This window comes from Protomyctophum parallelum (assembly GCF_964188405.1).
Source record: "Protomyctophum parallelum genome assembly, chromosome: 14".
Lineage (NCBI taxonomy): Eukaryota > Metazoa > Chordata > Actinopteri > Myctophiformes > Myctophidae > Protomyctophum > Protomyctophum parallelum.
In genome coordinates this window covers 12,597,853-12,620,449 of record NC_139709.1, presented here as the reverse complement: position 1 = coordinate 12,620,449, position 22,597 = coordinate 12,597,853, and the positions used below count along the sequence as shown (strand labels likewise).

At 41.1% G+C, this 22,597-nt stretch overlaps 2 protein-coding genes across 6 annotated transcripts in view; both read left to right on the top strand.

Annotated features, from left to right (window-relative positions):
• Positions 1–5,879, top strand: part of mast3a (microtubule associated serine/threonine kinase 3a) — an 85,831-nt gene extending 79,952 nt beyond the window's left edge. For all 5 annotated transcript variants that reach the window (XM_083782540.1, XM_083782542.1, XM_083782541.1 and 2 more), the window contains one exon: positions 2,424–5,879. In XM_083782540.1, the coding sequence (XP_083638666.1) occupies positions 2,424–3,394 (971 nt within the window). In that variant the 3' untranslated portion in view covers positions 3,395–5,879. The remainder of the gene's footprint in view (positions 1–2,423) is intronic.
• Positions 5,880–8,306: 2,427 nt separating this feature from the next.
• The window catches only part of ifi30a (IFI30 lysosomal thiol reductase a), a 93,669-nt gene continuing 79,378 nt past the window's right edge, over positions 8,307–22,597 (top strand). The window contains exon 1 of the mRNA XM_083782560.1: positions 8,307–8,321. The gene's annotated coding sequence lies outside the window, so the exon portion shown is untranslated. The remainder of the gene's footprint in view (positions 8,322–22,597) is intronic.

Here is a 22,597-nt window from a genome sequence, read left to right as displayed (position 1 = left end):
AAGCAGCATCATGCTGATTCTAAATCATGACAGTTTTCTGAATTACCCCAATCGAGGACCCCCAAAATCATTATGTAATTGGCCGCCGAGCGCCATCTGAAAATATGTAGTTCCAGGGACCCCCCCCCCCAGAGGCAAAGATTTGAATTTAAAACATTCGCTCGGAAAGAATATATATTCAAAGATTTGAACCACACTTTAGCTATTGATAAATAGCAGACCTACAAGCTCATAGCGCGGCACCAAGTGCCACACTATGAGCTTGTAGGCTTTTTTTCAATAGCTAAAGTATAACATAATCCTTAAAAACAGTAAAAGGGGTTCCCGCCCAGAATGGGTTAATGTGGCTCTCAGGTTAATATCAGAATACTGATATATTATTGGTTTGCAGACATGACCCGCTTTAATTACTTACTTAATTACTACATTAATCAGTAGCTTAATCGGTAGCATTGAAATGTTATTTTCTTATATGTCCAAATGTATTTGTATTTAGTTCATAAAGTTAACATAAGTCCCACGATCAGTCCCATAAGGGAAAAACCAGGGCACACAATCCGTTCCTCCTGAACTACTCTGCCGGGACTGGAGGTATACTATTCCGGCACGTTGGAAGGACTAGGCTCTGTGGGTTGACTCCTGTCCGGGCCCTCCTACGTCTCACCAGGTCCACTCCTGCTCTCGCCAGGTCCCTATTTTTGCTATTATTCTAATAAAAGCAAAAAAAATAGCTGATCTACAAGCTCAAAACATGTCGCAGTGCGACGCGTTTTGAGCTTGTAGATCGGCTGATCGGCTGCTCCGACAGTAACGTAATATACAATGTGGCCCTCAGGAGTGAGTGTGGAAATAAAGTGGCCCTCTCCATCCCTGCTATAGATGCAGCAATGCTGCTCTCTGCTGGATAAAGGAGGAAATGGCATGTGACGCTTGATTTTGTTTGTAATACACACACACACACACGACACACACACACACACACAGTGTTGTTTTAGTCATAGTCTCTGGAATAGTGTTCACTTAGTTGTAGTCACCTGGAATGTTTTCGTGTTAGTCTAGTTTTAGTCGACTAAATGTCATAAGATTTTAGTCGACTAAATCTACAGTTGATTTAGTCAAACAAAATGTATTTTGGCGGGCCTTGATGCCGTCGTAATGGCTGATTATTTCACTTTCTGAAAATAGACGATCTACAAGCTCACAACGCGACAACTGCGACGCGTTGTGAGCTTGTAGATGTGTCCACTAGTCCCTTCCTAACATTTTTGTCTAGTTTTTATTTGTTGACGAAATTGTCAGTATATTTAGTCTTAGTTTTAGTCATCATAGCTTAGTTTTCATTCGGTTTCCATTCAGTTTTCGTCAGTGAATAAAGGCAGTCGACGAACATTCTTCGTCTTAGTTTCAGTCGACGAAAACAACACTGGTAATACACAGCACCACTACCTGTAACAGTGCATGTATAACACTGCAGGCAGCAGAAACCTACAATTACAATTTAGGCATTTAGCAGACGCTCTTAAACACGCTCCATATATGGTTTATTAATACGACCATAGGTTGCATTTTCCATGAGAACCTTCATCTCTGTGTGTTACTCACACCTCCATATATGGTCACGCCTCGTGACATCACGCCTCCATATGGGGTGCATACTTGGTTTAGACTAGTCATTGGTTAGACATGGGTTAAGGTTAGGTTTAGGTGTGCTGCCCCGTGGGAGGTTATAGGGTTAGGGTGAGGGTTTCAGATAGGTTGTAGTGTTAGGACTAATGACTGGTCTAAACCAAATACTGTCTTCGCCTCGTGACACGTCACGCCACCATATATGGCCATCTCTACGACCACTGGCCTCATCTAACCCTGGATAACCGTACATGGAGAACCCTCAGATCTTGACCTGTTCTGACATTCTTCCATATGTTGATTATAGTTAAACTCGGCGACAAAAAAAGTTTCTGAAACTTAAACCTTAAATTATTTCTCCACTTTTATAATACCAATTGGTATTGTATTTGATATCATTTTAATTGTCGATTAAGTCACCTTTTAACGAGTAATGAGGTATAGATTGTAAAGATCAGGCGTTCGTGGAATGAGCAACGCAAGCGAAACATCCAAAATAATTGCAAATGCTTGGTATTCAAACCCTTTGCTTTGAGTTGCTTTAGTGCATTACGTTATGCTTTAGCTATTTAAAAATAGCAGATCTACAAGCTTGTAGCGCGCCACCGAGTGGCGCGCTACGAGCTTGTAGGTCTGCTATTTTTGAAAAATAGAAGACATAGAAGACATGGAAACATAGCTTCTTCAGATAACTGTCATTTTCAAACAGACCATTTTTAGAATCTGATCTCAGGTCAGAATGGGCTAACTAACGCCAGTTTCTGTTTCACCCCCCCCCCCCCCCCCCCATGCATTAGACTCCAGCTCCTCTTCGTGCTCCAGCTCCCCCAACTCTCCGGCGCCACAGGCCCGTCCCAGTTCCCTCCACGTGCTCGGCCGCTACACCAAGGCCGGCCGCTGCAAGTCCACCAGCAGCATCCCGCCGTCCCCGCTGGCCTGCATCCCCCCTCCCCAGCCCCTGTCTCCCCAGTCCCTCCCCAACCACCCCCCCAAGGCGGCGTGCACCCTGCACGGCGGCGCCGCCGTGGGCGGCTTCCACCCAGGCAAGACCCTGTCCCCGCCCACCGTCGCCCGCCACTCCTCGGTGGGGCGCCCGCGCAGCGCCGAGCCCCCGCGCTCGCCGCTCCTCAAGAGGGTGCAGTCGGCGGAGAAGCTGTCGGGCGGGTACCACGGCGGCGGCGGCGGCGGCGGCGGCGACAAGAAGGCCTCCTACGGCGCCACCCGCAGGCACACCATGGAGGTGCCTCTGTCGGAGGGCGAGGGCCTGGAGGATCTGGTGGAGAGCGACGCGGCCGCCGGGTTCGTCTGCGTGGGCGAGCACCCAGGCCGCCAGGGGCTGTACATCGGCGGGCAGAGGGGCGCCGCCGCCGCGGGAGGCAACCACGACTACCACGTCCGCTCGCCGGCCACGCAGCCACACCGCGGCGGCGGCGGCAACCACAACGCCAACAAGGAGGTGGTGGTGATGAGGAAGCTGGCTCCTCTGCCGGAGCAGCGCCGGGACTCCTTCAAGAAACAAGAGGCCGTGCAGGAGGTGAGCTTCGACGACCTGGAGGAGAAGGAGGCGACGACGACGAAGACGCCCAGCCCCACTCTTCTTCTCCCCGCCGCCGCGCGGCAGCCCAGCAAGGCGTTCAAGGCGTCCTGGAACAACTCGGAGTCGGAATGCGCGGCGGTCGCTGAGGCCGCGGCGAGGGGAGGAGGAGGAGCACAGCAGGGTACAACGCAGCAGAAATCCAAGCCAAAAGAGAAAGACGCGGCGTCGTAGGTTGTTTTTGTTTTAACATAGGTCAAAGAATGCAGTCTCATTCAGGAAAGAGAAAGTTCCTTTGTAAAGCGACTACGGTCATGCTGACCTGCTACTGTATTTTACTTTTAATGCATTGCATGTGTCCATAAAACTGTGACCAAGCCCACCATAATAATTGTCACAAGCAAATACTAAGCAGAAGGGACGGGAAGAAGAAAAATAATTAGATGTTGTCTTTTTGAGTAACACGTGCATCATTGCAACCACACTGTTAACGGAACATGTGCCAAAACTATGTTTACCTTTTTGTTGGTGTTTTTTGGCCTCCTTCTCTTTTGGTTCTCAAATCACTGTGGCACCTATAACTGATTATATTTTGTAAATATCTCTTTTTTTTTCTTTTTATGAAGAAACTTATTTATGACTTTCTTTTTTTTAATGCTCATTAAATTAGTTTTTGGTTGCTGAAAATGCCTTGATGGTTCAGCTACTTTATTTCAGGAATTGCACAAACTGTATGCAGATGCTCCGTTGTATTCATAATTTGCAAACCCAACAGAGAAGCGTCTCTGGTCTTTTTGTCTTAACTGTTAGCACAGTCGAGGGGATACAGTTAAAATAGCAACCGATATCGTGATTCTATCGGGAAACGTATAGTTCATGACCTGACTCCTGAGTCGTGTGTTCAAATTTTGGCCTTTTTTCCCCACAGAATAGCGATGTTTTTGCCTCTTGTACTGTATATGTACATATGAAAAATACCGTGGTGGTGATCATTTGTATTCTTAGTTATTCTGAACATGTACTTGTAAAAGCAGAACGTTTTAAATAGTGAAATATCCCAATTAAAATACTTGGGACATCTTAGCTGTGGCGCCAAAAGCATGATTTTAGCCATAGGAACCATTTGGAACAGGTACTGTAGTTGTATATAATTTAAAACTCCATGCATGCATCGGCCATTATACTGCCACCATGCTGTCATACATGATTCAGTGATGCCATTTGAACTAATTGGAACCCTGGAATGATTCAAATGACAGAGTGGTTGACCCGAGTGTAGATAAATAAGGCTTTGTGGCGATTACCTTAGGAAAGCACACGGTTGGCTCTGCCTCTGTCTCGTCTTACCATCGTCTACCTGCTTGTTGAATCAAGCTTCTTGAGCCACTCCTTACTAAATCTAAATCTAGCTGATATGTAAGTGTTTTTGCACAAGTCATTGTAGGATTATTATTATAATACATTTGGAGCATATTTATTTTTCACAATTATCTCTCTGGGTTGAAGAAATTGTACAGTGTACGACTGGAAGAAAGTAAAAAAGGCTCCATGGTTTTATATATAAAAAAATTAAAAAAAGTGTAGTGAATGAATTGTTTACATGTTAAAACAAACGTGTTCATGTGTGGATTTCTTTTCATGGTTTCGGAAGATAAATTATTGTTTTGTGAATGGCATAACACCGCAGACCCTGATGAATGGATGAAGGAATGAGTAGAAACGCATATTTTTCTTTCTTTTTGTATATTTTGATATGGAAGCAGTCTTGTTGCAGTACTAAATAACCTATGCTGTATGTTGTATACACAATGATGGACCTTATAACAGGTGTTTTGGTGGTGTTAAAAAAAAAGAAGTGACCTTGTTTGTGTAGATGAGCTTAGAAATTGACTCAATGAGGTGATACTGTAAGTACAGTGCAGTATTTGGGGTGGCCTGATCAGTCTCAAATAAACTCTTGCACCGCATAATCCCAATGCATCAATCCCAATAACTTTAACATCTTTTGATTTTGATCTTGGGTTCCAAGTTGATTTATTGAGTCTCACGCTAAGATACGTTTTGCTAGCAGATGAGGACATAATGTGGCTTGTTTATGCACAATGCATTTTCTTCTTTTCTTCATTTTCGATCAACTGAAAATGCTTCCATTCCTCCATGATTTGAAATGGATCGTTTCATAGAACAAAGACGGTTGCATTTGGTAGCGATATCAAAGAATACCGGCGTCGGTGTATAGTTGCAGGGACAGGGAATCGACAATATTAGAATTTAGAAACGGCAGTTTAGCTATACTAACACTTCAACGTCGGTAATGTGATAAAATGAAGGGTTGGAATTTAAATGTCTTGTTTATCTCATTTGTGGGCATACAAGAATGATTCACACGTGACTAATCATGGGATTCTATAAGGTTATATATATACTGTACATCCATATACAATATGAAGTACACCTACCTATCTCTGTGTGTCCCTGTTATGCCCCAAGACATTTATTACCAAGGTGTATCTTGTTATTAAAAATGGAATTGTTTTTGTTTAGTTTTTTTTTTAACTTCATTTTATGATATGGTGAATATACTATGGGTTAAGAAGATCCTAAACCCACACAAGGTTGGTTTGATAATTCATAAGAAGGGAATGTACAGCTTTGATTCACAACGAAAACATGAATCTCTCCTCCTCACCACAACATTAAACTCTATCATTTTGGAAATTACCTGACTTGGGTTGTCCTCTTTTCACACTTATAGGTCCAAATAAAGCTGTGTTTTAGCAGATCTACAAGCTCATAGCGCGCCATTGAGTGGCACGCTATGAGCTTGTAGGTCTGCTATTTTTGGAAAAATCGTGAAAATGTGGCACAAATCTTTGAATATATATTCTTTCAGAGTCAACGTTTTTAACTCAACTCTTTTCTTCTGAGGCGTTCCTGCAGATGGGGGTTAGTGGCCAATTACATATCATTTTTGGGGTCCTTGACATTCACATATTGAGAACCACTGACACAGAAACATTGGGTTTTTCAGAAAACTGCATGCATAATCATCCTCAGGTCTAAATGAGTTAAAATGTTTACCCTCCCCCAACCCTAATTGACATCCAAAAATTGGTCTTTTACTAATTTCCTAGTCATGAGGTTCTGGTGCAGACTAGTAGTGATCACATTTTCTATCGTCTTAAACGGTGCTTGAAATAAATGAATGGCAGAAGACGAAAATAATAACGTGGTTTATTTTATATTTCATGAAGAACCATGCACCTCTCCAAGATGTAAATATTTTCAGGAAATGAAAAAAAAAACAAAACATCCAACTCAAGTGGAGTTAGGAGGTTTTGTCGATGCGCTTTTAAACACTTTTTTTATTGGTTCAATATTGATTTCACCAACACAGAGACATAAAGGGTGTTCAATAGCACTGATTCACCGTGTGTGTGTGTGTGTGTGTGTGTGTGTGTGTGTGTGTGTGTGTGTGTGTGTGTGTGTGTGTGTGTGTGTGTGTGTGTGTGTGTGTGTGTGTGTTACATGAAAAGGCTTGTCTTGAGAAGAACCACTGCTATGCTGGACATTTGCACACTTGCTCAAAGAAACGTGCACAGCAATTTGGCAATTTAAAGTTGCCCTGTCAATGTATTCCTACAGGGGTTATATAATAATGGTAAGTGCCATTGTTTAATATAGTAGGCCTACTACCATAGTACTCTTCCCAGAGTGGGGTCCGGGGACCCCCAGGGGTACTTGAGGAGTTCCAGGGGGTCCCCAGCTAAATGATAGTTTGGAACCAAATGGACCCTTATGGGTCTGTAACTCTGAGAGTGTACAAATGGAACATTTGTAGGCTACACTAATACACTCTCAGAGTTAAATTAACATTGATTTTACAATATCAATTGGGGGTCTCGGAGATAGAAATGCTATTAAATGGGGGGTCCGTAGAGTAGACGAATGCATGTCAAACTACTGGGGGGTCCTTGAAATTAAAATGGAGAAATAAAAATCTTCTTTTATTTGAGTCCCTGGCATATGTTTTCAAATTGGGGTCCGTGGGCTATTTTAGTGTCAATGTGGGGGTCCTTGACATGAAAAGGTTTGCTGCTCTATATAATACCATTCGGTATTTTCCGACTGGCTTCGTGTGTTTCCGCTCTCTTCATATTATAGTTCCCACGCACTCCTTTTTCGCTCCGCCGTGGTGGTGCTGTGCTGTGCTGGAAAATGGCTGTGTTGTAGGGAGAGAGCTGAGAGTTATGTGCGGTACAAGAAAGAAAGCGAGAAAGAAAGCTAGAAGTGAACACACCGGGGGAAAAAAGAAGTAGTATAATGCGCACAGAGAACGTTGTATATTATAATACACGGGGAACAACCTTTTTCTTTCTTATTTTACAATTGTGTCAAAGCAGCAGCGAGCAGCCACAAGTTAGAGAAGAGAAGAGAGAGCAAGAAGAAAATATTCTGCGGGGTGAGTTTTTCCAAGTTATTGCACATTTCCCAGGCTGCCACTGTACTGGAAAAAATGGTGGAAGCTGCTGTGCCTGCAAGTGTGTCCGTCCTGCGCACTCTGTTAAAGCGTTGCTGCTGACTTGTGCCCTAGTTTTTAAGTTTCAGCACAAGAAAATGTGCTGAAACATTATGTTTTGCACTTTATATACGGCGTTAATGTTATTATTTAAACAGTAAAACAGGGCCTCTACGCTTGCTACTCTACGGTTGACATGTTATCATCCTCCTAAACCCGTTACTGTAACTTCTTAAGACTTTTGTTTTCATAGTGTTGTTGCAAGTTTGGTTCATGTTGTTATTCGAGAGATATAATACCGTTCTCAAATCCTATAGTAAAACTTAATTTCTTGCAAAATGTGCAACATTGTTAAAAAAAAACAACCCTGTTCGCGTGGTAAAGTTTTATAGCATGTAAAAACTAAAGTATAACAATTAAGACCCCTTATGTATATATCCACGTTTTGGGGGACTTTTAATAATTATATTCCATGTGTTTGTGTCAGAACATGATAATGCAATATTGGCAAAACGTCCGTGTAAAGGCGTGTATAAATTGTATAAAAGATTGAAGTTGCACTGCAACAGTTCAACAAAAAAAAAGAAAAGAAAAAAAAAAGAAAAATATTTTCAGAACTAGCACTAAGAACTATATAAGCGTGTAGGCCTACACACAAGCAGCCTTAAAAAATATATGTTTTACACTTAATAAGCTTTTATATACCACGCTTCTATTTGTAATACCACTGTAATATTCTATGAGATTAATATCTCCAGGCTACAGTTGGTTATGCAATATGGATGATGTGTGGTGGGATGATAATACTCACTATATCTTCTCTACACTGTAAAAATCTATACAGTATATCATTTGATGAGTTACATCTTAGGCTTGGTAGATTTTTCATGCATCACAGATGGAGTAGTGGAACCTAATGCTACTTAATTGTGTTAATGATAATACGCCAAATCATTCAACTGTACGGAGAACCTGCTTACTAATGTATTATGTAACTGGATATCAGTCTTTGCTTTGTACCGTGCTATCAATGTATGACTGGGTTGCAAGCTTATTCATGCCTTTGAACACCCTATCATGGTTTAACCCATTTAGACCTGTTTTCTGACAGTTTTCTGAAAAACCCATCTTTCCCAAACATTTTCATGTCAAGGACCTCCAAAAATATATGTAATTGGCCGCCGACCCCCCATCTGAAAATATGTTGTTCCAGGGACTCCCCCCAGAAGCAAAGATTTGAGTTAAAAACGTTCACCCTGGAAGATTATATTCAAAGTTTTGCGCCACATTTTCACAATTTTTCAAAAATATCACACCTACAAGCTTGAAGATCTGCTATTTTTCCATAGCTAAATTATACAATAATGCTTAAAACACCAAAAGGGATTCCCGCTCAGAATGGGTTAAAATACTTCCACAGCTGGTTCTTCAAATATCGATTTTCATGCCAAGGACCCCCAAATTTACACCAATTAGCCCGCGGATCCCCATTTGAAGAGATATGCCTGCAGGGACCCAAGAGAAGATTTGTATTGTATGGCTCTTAGCAGTGATTCTCAAACCCCCCCCAGTTTGACATGAATTAGTCTATCTATACGGACCGTCCATTTAATGCCATTTCTATCTCTGAGATTTATAGTGTAAAATCAATGTTAATTTAACCCTGAGACCCGTTAGGGTCCATTTGGTTTCATTTGTACACTCTCAGAGTTACAGACCCATTTTGGTTCCAAACTATAGTTTATCTGGGGACCCCCTGGAACTCCCTCAAGGACCCCTGGGGGTCCCCGGACCCTACTTTGAGAACCACTGCTTTAGACTCCCCCACCATGAAGAAATCTGTGCCTGGCTGGTTGGGCACATTACACTCACTAATCTTAATTCATTGCCTAAACACTAAACAGTGCAAATCAGTGAAATTAGGATCAGTCACTAGGTAGTCGGCGGACATTTTTCGTCTTAGTTTTAGTCGACGAAAACAACACTGGTGCAGAGAGGGGAAAGGAGTGGAAGAGTATAGACCGGGGAACCCCAGTCATAGGGTTTAACTAAGGGCCGATTCATACTCCTATTTTACCGCTGTGGCGCCGAAATGATTTCGTGTTGTTCAAGATCCCTCCATCTTGGTCACTTTTTCTGATAGTTCAACCTATGTATTTCCACCATGTATTATTTTATCGTGTTGTTGTGAGGCTACAGTGTTGCTATCACTTTCATGATGTAGACCAGTGTTGTTTTTGGCAGCAAATTTCTATTTTAGTTTTAGTCATACATAGTCTCTTGAATAGTTAGTTTTAGTCACATTTTATAGTCACCTGGAATGTGTTAGTCTAGTTTTAGCTGACTAAATGCAATAAGATTTTAGTCGACTAAATCTACGGGTGATTTAGTCAACTAAAATGTGTTTTGGTGGGCCTTGATGCTGTCGTAATGGCTGATTTTATACTTGCTGACAGTAGCCGATCTACAAGCTCACAACGTGTCGCTTGTAGATCCCTTCCTAACATTTTACCTGTTGACGAAATTGTCAACATATTTAGTCTTATAGTTTTAGTCATCAAAGCTTAGTTTTCATTTCGTTTCCATTTAGTTTTTCGTCAGTGAAAAAAAAGGTAGTGGACGAACATTTTGGCTTTAGTCGACGAAAACAACACTGATGTTGACTACAGTACAAACACACGCCTCTTAGCTTGACTAGTAACAAAGTAATTTGCTGTAGATGGTAGTAGTAGTTACTCTCTGACATTGAAACCGTAGTGTGTTTCCTCACAACAAAGAAGTCGAAGATCTGTCCAGTGGCTCATACTGTATCTCGAGGGCTAGAAAATGGTGTTAGTAGCATTGCATTGGACTCACTAGTGACTGTAGTAATAGAAGAAGTATAACAGATGCTACTGTGTGATATTTGTTTATGTTTACACGTACATTTTCTGCTTGTGTTTGTATCATGTTCAGTGTGTGTGTGTATAGGAATCAAGGATTAATGGATATTTTCTGTTCAAAGGGTAGGCCTATTAGAGGAATGCTATTATTTAGGGCAGTGGTTTTCAACCTATATTTCATGTCAAGGAACCATTATTTATTGGGCATTTGATCCACGGACCACCATTTGATGAGATTTTGCCTCGCGAGAACCAAAACGAAATAATATTTTCTTGTACACAATTCCATGCTGTTGGCAAACGAAAAATTCTTCTATATTCTCAAATTATGTTAGACGTCTTGTAAATTAAGTAATGCAGATGTTTAACGATAATGTAACTCTTGAGAGTCTCAAAAGTTAATTCACTCTGTAAATCATGGAGCAATACCTACTGTAGTACAGTGTTCTCAAAACCTTTTCATGTCAAGGACCCCGAAATATATAATGTATTAATTTAGCTATTGAGCACCCTTTACGTCTGTGTGTTGTTTAGAAAATATTGAACCAATGGAAAGTAGTAAAAAAGTGCTTTGGACAAAACCTCTTAACTCCATTGGACCCTCAAAGTAACTCCACCACCTCTCCCCCTCTCATGGAAGTCATTGACAATATATAAAGTTACAACACCAACTTTGATGAGACTGTATTGCTTTGTTTGAAAAAATATAAGGTTTTCTTTAGTTCCTGAAAAACGTGTATTTTTCATTTCCTGAAAAATGAACATTTTGGAGTTATGAGGTTTCCTCCCGACAGCAGAGATATGTGGTTAAAATGGTCAATTTGATTTAAGCTACAGTAACACATTTTTCTTGGGACCCCCTGGAACCCCCTCAAGGACCCCCCCCCCCCCCGGGGGGGCCCATGGACCACTGCTTTGAGGCAGTGGCATACATACAGCGCTGATTTGGTCGACTAAAACTAAGACGAAAAATGCTTGTTGACTGTACCTTTTTTCAACTAAATGGAAACTAAATGAAAACTATGACTACAACTAAGACTAAATATATTGACAATTTCGTCAACTAGACTAAATTGTTAGGAAGGGACTATAGTTGACAAGAGATCCAGTATAAGTAAAAGGCACAAGTCATTTCAACGCATCGCAGCACGGCGCATTGTGAGCTTGTAGATCTGCTAGTTTCAGCAAGTGTAAAATCAGCCATTACGACGGCATCAAGGCCCCGCCAAAACACGTTTTAGTCGACTAAATCAACTGTACATTTAGTCGACTAAAATCTTAGGATATTTAGTCGACTAAAACCAGACTACATACACACTACAACATTCCAAGTCATTTTACACTTGGTTGCATGCTGAAAATAGCCGATCTACAAGCTCACAACGTCTCGTGCTGCGACACGTTGTAGGCTTGTAGATCAGCATTATGTCATTACGACGGCATCAAGGCCCTCCAAAATACATTTTGTTCGACTAAATCAACTGTAGATTTAGTCTACTAAAACTAGACTTACACTAAAACATTCCAGGTGACTAATATGTGACTTAAGAGACTGAAAACTATTCAAGAGACTATGACTAAAACTAAAATCTAAATTCTTCTGCCAAAAACAACACTGGTGGTGGCACATACTGCAGGATCTACAGTACTTATCAGATTGTGTTGCTCTGGTGTTGTGTAATGTGTGTTCAGACCTCAGTGTGGACACAAGGAATTTGGTTTGAAGGTAACTTCAACCACATGAACCCTTAGCAATATTGTCCCTATTCTGGGCATGTCATAATAGGCAGACACAAAAAAAAAGGTCAGATCTGCAATCTTACAAGCAACACGTCGCCAGGCTGTAGATCGGCTTTTTAAGATTATCATGGTGTAGACTAGAGCAGTGTTGTTTTTGGCAGCACATTTTGATTTTTAGTTTCAGCCGTAGTCTCTTGAATGGTTTTCATTTTGTTTTAGTCACATTTTAGTCACCCGGAATGTTTTAGTGTTAGTCTAGTTTAGTAGTTTTAGTCGACTAAATGTCATAAGATGTTAGTCGACTAAATCTACAGTTGATTCAGTCGACTAAAATATATTTTGGCGGGCCTTGATGCCGTCGTGATTTTACACTTGCTGAAAATAGCCGATCTACAAGTAGATCGGCTATTTTCAGCATGCAACCAAGTGTAAAATGACTTATTACTGGATCTCTTGTCCACTATAGTCCCTTCCTAACATTTTAGTCGTCGTAGCTTAGTTTTCATTTAGCTTCCATTTAGTTTTTCGTCAGTGGAAAAAGGTAGTCGGCGGACATTTTTCGTCTTAGTTTTAGTCGACGAAAACAACACTGGTGCAGAGAGGGGAAAGGAGTGGAAGAGTATATAGACCGGGGAACCCCAGTCATAGGGTTTAACTAAGGGCCGATTCATACTCCTATTTTACCGCTGTGGCGCCGAAATGATTTCGTGTTGTTCAAGATCCCTCCATCTTGGTTTTAGAGGAAATAAATCTAACGAGTCGTCTCTAATCCCTGTACTGTGGCCTATATAACACAGCCTTGTGGTGCTAGTACACACATTTCAGACCATTGTAAGACTGATATGTTAAATTAGGCATGTGTACTTGTGTACAGTATCTGTGCCTGCCTCCATCCATACTACAGTACGCTTTTCACTTTTATGTTTAAAGATACAAATTCAGGTGGATAAGACTAAGAGAGAGAGAGATAAATCATTTGATTGATTGATTGATTGATTGATTGATTGATTTATTAACAGTATTACAGTACATTTCAAGTACAAATCAATGCAACGACTGTTAACTGTGAGTGGACGACACCACATAAAGCATTACACTTGTAGCATTACACTTGTACAATACAATAGGGCCCACCATTTTCAATTAATCGACACATTTAGAGACGTACGAATATACACAACTATACAGTCAATACAGGACATCATCATGGAGGAGGTAAAAAGGGAAAATAAACATATACTCATTTAGACCCGAGGAAGATTATGAAAATGTCTAAGAGATGTCTTCTAATGTTTTCTGAAGAACCTCATGTTTCTATGTCAGTCGTTCTCAAACATTTTACGTCAAGGATCCCCAAAAATACATGTAATTGGCCACCGACCCCCATCTGAAAATATGTTGTTCCAGGACCCCCCCCCCAGAAGCAAAGATTTTTCAAAAATAGCAGATCTACAAGCTCAAGTGCCGCACTACGAGCTTGTAGATCTGCTATTTTTCCAATAGCTAAAGGATAACATAATGCTTAATGGATAAAAAAACGTTAGAGAGAGAGAGAGAGAGAGAGAAATCATTAAAAGGCTTCAAAGGCTTACAAACTCTTCTTTTGGCCATATCTATCTATGCTCTGGGTCTGTGGCGCAGTAGACTTTTCAGTTGCATGTGGCTGCAGGCCAGGCTGCGTGTGCGCGCGTGCGTGGTTGCGTCTGTTTCAATTGCTGTTCTGCTGCGTATGTATGGCCAAAATATACAAGAATTCTGGGTGGGACGATATCAAATAATATTGATTTGAAATTAAATCAAATGTCATGCAATATTTTAAGATTCTGTCATGATAATGACATTCATGAGGATATAATGTATAAAAATCCAAAGCAGTCTTTTTTTTTTCTTTTTTTTTTTTACTGACCTTTTGTCCTGGCTTGTTCTGATCTGCTTTGCTGTAGATAGGACTGTTGAGAGCAAAGGGGCAGATAGAAGGGGAATGCAACAGAGGTCTCCGACCTAGAATTAACCCAGTTTAGACCTGGGAACCATTTTTACAAATTGTCTTCTGAATCATGACTGTGTTCTGAAAACCCCCATGTCGTTCTCAAACTATTTCACGTCAAGGACCCCCCAAGATTATATGTAATCGGCCCGCCGACCTCCACCATCTGAAAATATGTTGTTCCAGGGCAATATCTTTGACCAAATACATTGCTATCGGCATTGTAACGATTGTATTGTATTGTGAGGATATATTTACACGTTTAAAAATAAATTAAACAATTACAAAGATAGCAGATCAATAAGCTTACTATGCTTCGCGTATTTAATCAGACCAGTGTGTGTCCGGTGGAAACCTCGTATGAATCTGATCTCAGGTCAGAATGGGTTAAGCATTGGGTTATAGTTATACTTTAGCTATTGAAAAATAGCAGATCTACAAGCTCATAGCTTGTAGGTCTGCTATTTCTTTTTAATCGTGAAATTGTGGTGCAAATCTTTGAATATATATTATTTCAGAGTTTTTCTTTACACAAATATTTCCTTCTCGGGGGGGGGGGGGGGGGGGGGGGGGGGGGTCCCTGGAACGACATATTTCCAGATGGGGGTCGCGGACAAATACAGATATTTCTGGGGGTCCTTGATATGATATAGGTTGAGAATCACTGACATAGACATTTTCAGAAAACTGTCAGGATTTAGAAGACATTTGTTGAATCAAACTAGTAATACTAAAAGATGGTTGTTCAATTTTCAACCTTCACCTGAGATACAAGTAAGTAAGTGAAATTAGGTATTCTTTACCCAGTGACGATCTGAATAGTTAGTTATTTAATGCCCACGTGTCTTTTCAATATTTCGACTATTGCAGAGCTGTCGGTATACTTCTACCTCGGCCAAAAGTTCTCTGCATTGGCTACAGTTGCTGCAGAATGTGGCTGCCTGCAAGGCATATCCTTTTATTCAACCAGATATTGAGCACTCCAGTTTTAGTTGCGCTTCCCATGGCTGCCAGTTTAAAATTGATTTAAAAGATTTTATTGTTAATTTTCAAAGCTTGTCATGGTCTGGTTGGGTTGGGTCTGGAACGACATATTTTCAGATGGGGGGTCACCGGCCAAATACAGATATTTCTGGGGGCCCTTGACATGAAATACATGTAGGTTGAGAACCACTGACATAGAAATGTTCAGAAAACTGTCAGGATTTAGAAGACATTTGTTGAATCAAACTTAGGTCTAAATGGGATAATATCGATACATATTGCTCAACACTATCTGAGGACCACAGATTATTCACTGGCACTGCTTAGGTCTCAGTTGCGATGTATACTTATTGTAGCGGCTCCTAGCCAGCAGAAATATGACAACGCTCCAACAGATGTCTTTAAGGTCGTTTTATTTCGTCCCATTTGACACCGTGAAAAACTGCAAAACAAAACATACAAATATTCTCTTAAACACAATGCAATATGAACTATGAATGTCCTTGTTGTGACTGTTGTCGGTCAATCATGACTTCCGGGTATGGGTAAACAAACACAATGAAACTTAAACAAACAATCGACGGAACTACAACACTTATTTACAAACACAGAAACCAACAACATGCAACGTACCGTGTGCGCCTTCTGCCGATTCTTTTAGGAGCTACTCGACATTCTCTTATATTTATATTTAAGGACACTCTTTCTGGCGTTAGCAGAGCTCCTCTCAACCCCGCGACTCAGCTTGAAACTGCCTGAGCCAGCTCACACCGGTGCCATTAATGCTACTCACAGGCTCTTCCTGCACGCCCTCAACACGTCATAATTAACCAGGCACCACACACGGCATGTAAATACAATGTACCCAAGAAATGTACCTCTAATGTTCACATTAGCAATAAAAATAGAATAGAAAAATAGAAATAGAAAATAGAAATAGAAAATAGAAATAGAAAATTACAAAATCCCATTTGCTGGGACAGTTACACTTATACTACCTACTGCGGGTGTGCCAGACCCAACCCAACCAGACCATGACAAGCTTTGAAAGTTAACAATACAATCTTTCAAATCAATTCTAAAATTAACTGGCAGCCATGGGAAGCGCAACTAAAACTGGAGTGCTCAATATCTGGTTGAATAAAAGGATATGCCTTGCAGGCAGCCACATTCTGCAGCAACTGTAGCCAATGCAGAGAACTTTTGGCCGAGGTAGAAGTATACCGACAGCTCTGCAATAGTCGAAATATTGAAGAGACACGTGGGCATTAAATATCTCAGGTGAAGGTTGAAAATGGAACACTTAATACCTGTTTCTATATCAGTGGTGATCAATATTTCATGTCAAGGACCCCAACAACTATATGTAGCCTACTATGCCTGCGCCCCCCATCTGAAAATATGTTGTTCCAGGGACCTCCCCAGAAGCAAAGATTTGAGTAAAAATGCTCACTCTGTAATAATATATATTCAAAGATTAGAGGCACATTTTCACGATTTTTCAAAAATAGCAGACCTACAAGTTCATAGTGTGGCACTTGGTGCCGCGCTATGAGCTTGTAGATCTGCTATTTTTTCAATGTTAAGCTGCCACAGGTCTAGTTTCAACCCATTTAGACCTGAGGATGTCAGCCGTTCTAAAAACATTTTCATGTCAAGGACCCCCAAAAATATATGTAATTGGCCTCCGACCCCCCCCCCCCCCCCAACAGCTACAATAGAGCAGACAGACAGGTTACAATGTTGGTTACTCTGACAACAGCTACAATAGAGCAGACAGACAGGTTACAATGTTGGGTACTCTGACAACAGCTACAATAGAGCAGACAGACAGGTTACAATGTTGGGTACTCTGACAACAGCTACAATAGAGCAGACAGACAGGTTACAATGTTGGGTACTCTGACAACAGCTACAATAGAGCAGACAGACAGGTTACAATGTTGGGTACTCTCCTCTGACAACAGCTACAATAGAGCAGACAGACAGGTTACAATGTTGGGTACTCTGACAACAGCTACAATAGAGCAGACAGACAGGTTACAATGTTGGGTACTCTCCTCTGACAACAGCTACAATAGAGCAGACAGACAGGTTACAATGTTGGGTACTCTGACAACAGCTACAATAGAGCAGACAGACAGGTTACAATGTTGGGTACTCTGACAACAGCTACAATAGAGCAGACAGACAGGTTACAATGTTGGGTACTCTCCTCTGACAACAGCTACAATAGAGCAGACAGACATACACTGTTGGGTACTCTCCTCTGACAACAGCTACAATAGAGACAACAGCTACAATAGAGACAACAGCTACAATAGAGACAACAGCTACAATAGAGACAACAGCTACAATAGAGACAACAGCTACAATAGAGCAGACAGACATACACTGTTGGGTACTCTCCTCTGACAACAGCTACAATAGAGACAACAGCTACAATAGAGACAACAGCTACAATAGAGACAACAGCTACAATAGAGACAACAGCTACAATAGAGCGCCGAAGTCCTGACGTCGTCACTCACTCATCCTCCTCGTCACCAGACGTTTTTCCTCTATGGATAATTGATTGATTGATTGAAATATTTATTAACAGTTTGCAGAATTACAGTACATTTCACGCACAAACTCAATACAAAGACTGTTAACTGTGAGTGGACAACCCAATATAGCATTACACTTGTTTACAAGAGGGTTCCACCTTGTTCAATTTATCAAAACATTTAAAGACGTACAAATAGACAGTGTGCTCAATATCTGGTTGAATAAAAGGATATGCCTTGCAGGCAGCCACATTCTGCAGCAACTGTAGCCAATGCAGAGAACTTTTGGCCGAGGTAGAAGTATACCGACAGCTCTGCAATAGTCGAAATATTGAAGAGACACGTGGGCATTAAATATCTCAGGTGAAGGTTGAAAATGGAACACTTAATACCTGTTTCTATATCAGTGGTGATCAATATTTCATGTCAAGGACCCCAACAACTATATGTAGCCTACTATGCCTGCGCCCCCCATCTGAAAATATGTTGTTCCAGGGACCTCCCCAGAAGCAAAGATTTGAGTAAAAATGCTCACTCTGTAATAATATATATTCAAAGATTAGAGGCACATTTTCACGATTTTTCAAAAATAGCAGACCTACAAGTTCATAGTGTGGCACTTGGTGCCGCGCTATGAGCTTGTAGATCTGCTATTTTTTCAATGTTAAGCTGCCACAGGTCTAGTTTCAACCCATTTAGACCTGAGGATGTCAGCCGTTCTAAAAACATTTTCATGTCAAGGACCCCCAAAAATATATGTAATTGGCCTCCGACCCCCCCCCCCCCCCCCCAACAGCTACAATAGAGCAGACAGACAGGTTACAATGTTGGTTACTCTGACAACAGCTACAATAGAGCAGACAGACAGGTTACAATGTTGGGTACTCTGACAACAGCTACAATAGAGCAGACAGACAGGTTACAATGTTGGGTACTCTGACAACAGCTACAATAGAGCAGACAGACAGGTTACAATGTTGGGTACTCTGACAACAGCTACAATAGAGCAGACAGACAGGTTACAATGTTGGGTACTCTGACAACAGCTACAATAGAGCAGACAGACAGGTTACAATGTTGGGTACTCTCCTCTGACAACAGCTACAATAGAGCAGACAGACAGGTTACAATGTTGGGTACTCTGACAACAGCTACAATAGAGCAGACAGACAGGTTACAATGTTGGGTACTCTCCTCTGACAACAGCTACAATAGAGCAGACAGACAGGTTACAATGTTGGGTACTCTGACAACAGCTACAATAGAGCAGACAGACAGGTTACAATGTTGGGTACTCTGACAACAGCTACAATAGAGCAGACAGACAGGTTACAATGTTGGGTACTCTCCTCTGACAACAGCTACAATAGAGCAGACAGACATACACTGTTGGGTACTCTCCTCTGACAACAGCTACAATAGAGACAACAGCTACAATAGAGACAACAGCTACAATAGAGACAACAGCTACAATAGAGACAACAGCTACAATAGAGACAACAGCTACAATAGAGCAGACAGACATACACTGTTGGGTACTCTCCTCTGACAACAGCTACAATAGAGACAACAGCTACAATAGAGACAACAGCTACAATAGAGACAACAGCTACAATAGAGACAACAGCTACAATAGAGACAACAGCTACAATAGAGCAGACAGACATACACTGTTGGGTACTCTCCTCTGACAACAGCTACAATAGAGACAACAGCTACAATAGAGACAACAGCTACAATAGAGACAACAGCTACAATAGAGACAACAGCTACAATAGAGACAACAGCTACAATAGAGACAACAGCTACAATAGAGACAACAGCTACAATAGAGCGCCGAAGTCCTGACGTCGTCACTCACTCATCCTCCTCGTCACCAGACGTTTTTCCTCTATGGATAATTGATTGATTGATTGAAATATTTATTAACAGTTTGCAGAATTACAGTACATTTCACGCACAAACTCAATACAAAGACTGTTAACTGTGAGTGGACAACCCAATATAGCATTACACTTGTTTACAAGAGGGTTCCACCTTGTTCAATTTATCAAAACATTTAAAGACGTACAAATAGACACTTCTTTTATATAGCCAAAGAACAGAACAGGAATTCATCATAAAGGAGGTATAAAGGGAAAAGAAACATATACAGTGAGGGGAAAAAAGGGTGGGTGGTGGTGGGGGGGGATTCAGATTTTACAGGGGCCAGTTTCGAATTGCAGCCGTCCGTAGGTGCCCTTTGAGAGCGGTTTTGAAGGAGTCAAGGGATTTGCATGTCTTAATGACTGTTGGTAGGGCGTTCCACATGTTGGTGTCATAGGAGCGAAAATAATAACATTTGGTCATCTTAAAATCGTCTCATAATTAAAAAAAAAAAAAAAAAACTGTCCTGGCGATATTGTCGGGGAGGAATATGGATGGAATATGAAATAAATCAAACTAGAAAAAGTGCAAGGCACAGGTCTCCACCAGGATAGGAATGTAGGACATTGCAGCTTGCCTTCATCTGGTGGTTGGATAAAAGGGCAACAAAAGTAAATCAGGATGGAGTCTGAGAAATCTGAAAGACTGGTTTCGTTGAATGGCTCTAGAGAGACTGTGTACCAATTTGCGTGATGTTTGGACAAAATCTGTAGGTGTACTGTGCAAAAACTTGTTTTGCACAAAGCGGCCTCCTGGTGGCGCTATAACAGGCCGTTCTGGAAAGTTTGGGGCAGAGGTTCATCGTTGGCATCCAGGGAGTGTGTGTGCAAAATTTGGCATGGAGCGGGTTAACGGTGGCCGAGATTAGCTGCTCACGGACACACACACACACACACACACACACACACACGGACGGACACACGGACGGACGGACGGAGTGCAAAACATACTCTCCCCCCATGCCTTCGGCCTGGTGGAGACAACAAATCCGTCCTGACCACATGACTATAGAGATCATGATGTGTACCGATTTGAGTGATATTTGTATATGCAAAAACTGTCTTGGCGATATTGTCGGGGAAGTGTCGCTGCATCGTTTACGACAGTCAGTCAGCCATATTTGATACAGTCTGTTTCTAGCGAAAATGTAACTAATTCCTCAGCAGCAACATTGATAGCGTTTTCTCTCAGTCAGTTGATTCTCCAATATCCATATGAGTGAAACGGCCGGGATGACATGTTTAGAAAAACTGTTGAAAATCTTAAAACGTTAATAACTCTTGATCTAAATAATCCCTTCCAATTCTAAGAAAAGATCACGTTTTAGACCAGAGGTTCTCAACGTTTTTGGCCGGGGAGCCCCGGAAATGCTTTGGCAATGTCTCGGGACCCTCGCCCCGCCCCCTCCCGACCCCCAATATAAATTGACTGCTACAATAACCTTAATAATAGAGACAATACACCATAAATAAATACTGACGCGTGCACGTGCGTGCATGCGTGAGTGACGTCGTAATGAATGTTTTTACACCTTTTACACTTTTCGGAACAGTCTCTGCTGAACTGTAAATAACAAACTTAAATAACATGGGATGCAAGATGTCCACTTGAACCCCAGCAACCCCAACTATTCTGGGGGGAACATTTGCCAACAATAGCCACTATAATACAAGCTAGTGAGCTTGAACTGTAGATCGGCTATTTTTTTGGAAGAGATTTGGTTTATGCGTTAAAAAAAAAGCACCGCACAGGTCTGTTTTTCACTAAGAGTAGAGGGTTTAAGAAAGGGGTTAATCATGTTGCATTCAGTTCCAGACTTGTAAAATATATAATCATGTGATTATTATAACTAAAGCTAGCAAAATAAACTAGAATTAAAAAAACAGTACAGTAGTAGTGCATCCCATGGATGCAGAGGTCGTTGTTTTATTGCGTCCCTTAACTCTAATCTGCGTTTTGGGATGCAAAATGCACCCTGTTTTAATCTCTGTAGCATCAGCAGCATTTATGTACAGGAGTTGGTATTTGTTCGCTGCTGGAGCTGTATAGTCTTAAACTAATTATGAATATTATACTATATTTGTTATAAATAAGTATGTAACAACAACTTATTTTTGCCATTTTTCCAATTATGTGATTGTGTAGTTTCATGCAAGCAAAGACTGCACAAGACATCATGGAATTGAATAGGATAGAATAGGATTCATTGGACATCATAGGATGGACATTTTATTTTTTTCGTGAGAACAATGCACTACACTGCGGTTAGGAGCAAACGTGATATGCGTAGACTGGTAGACTTCCACCTATAGTCGAATTATGTCCTATTACAGAAAGATATTCTGTTGTATACACTAATCATGGCACTAAAAACCTTTATTTTAGTGCAATCTGCTAGGATGTGCCCTTTTTCCCCCTCATGAATGTTGTGCAGCATCCTTATAAATAATCAAAAATATCAAAGATATTCACCGTTATCTCCTTTTAACACGTTACAGTAACAGCTGAGCACAATGTGCGTCTATTCGTTTAACATCACGTTCACTTCAGAGCATCCCCTTTTTTCTCAATGTCACGTTTGACATATTTATTTATCCTCATTTTTTTCCACTGTCATCATGTCTTATCATGAAACATGACCAGCAAATCATCAAGGATTTGAAGATGAAATAAAAAGTCACGCTATATGGTGGTCGGAGAAAGAAAAAAAAAAGAGCTGAGTTGTTTGGGTCCGCGATGCTTGATCACTGCCTAGATACATTTTCTAATATTAGAACATTTCCTTGATTTGCCCGGCTTCAGTGCTGACTCGAGAGCACATGGCCAGAGCAGCAGCCAATGGGAGCGCGG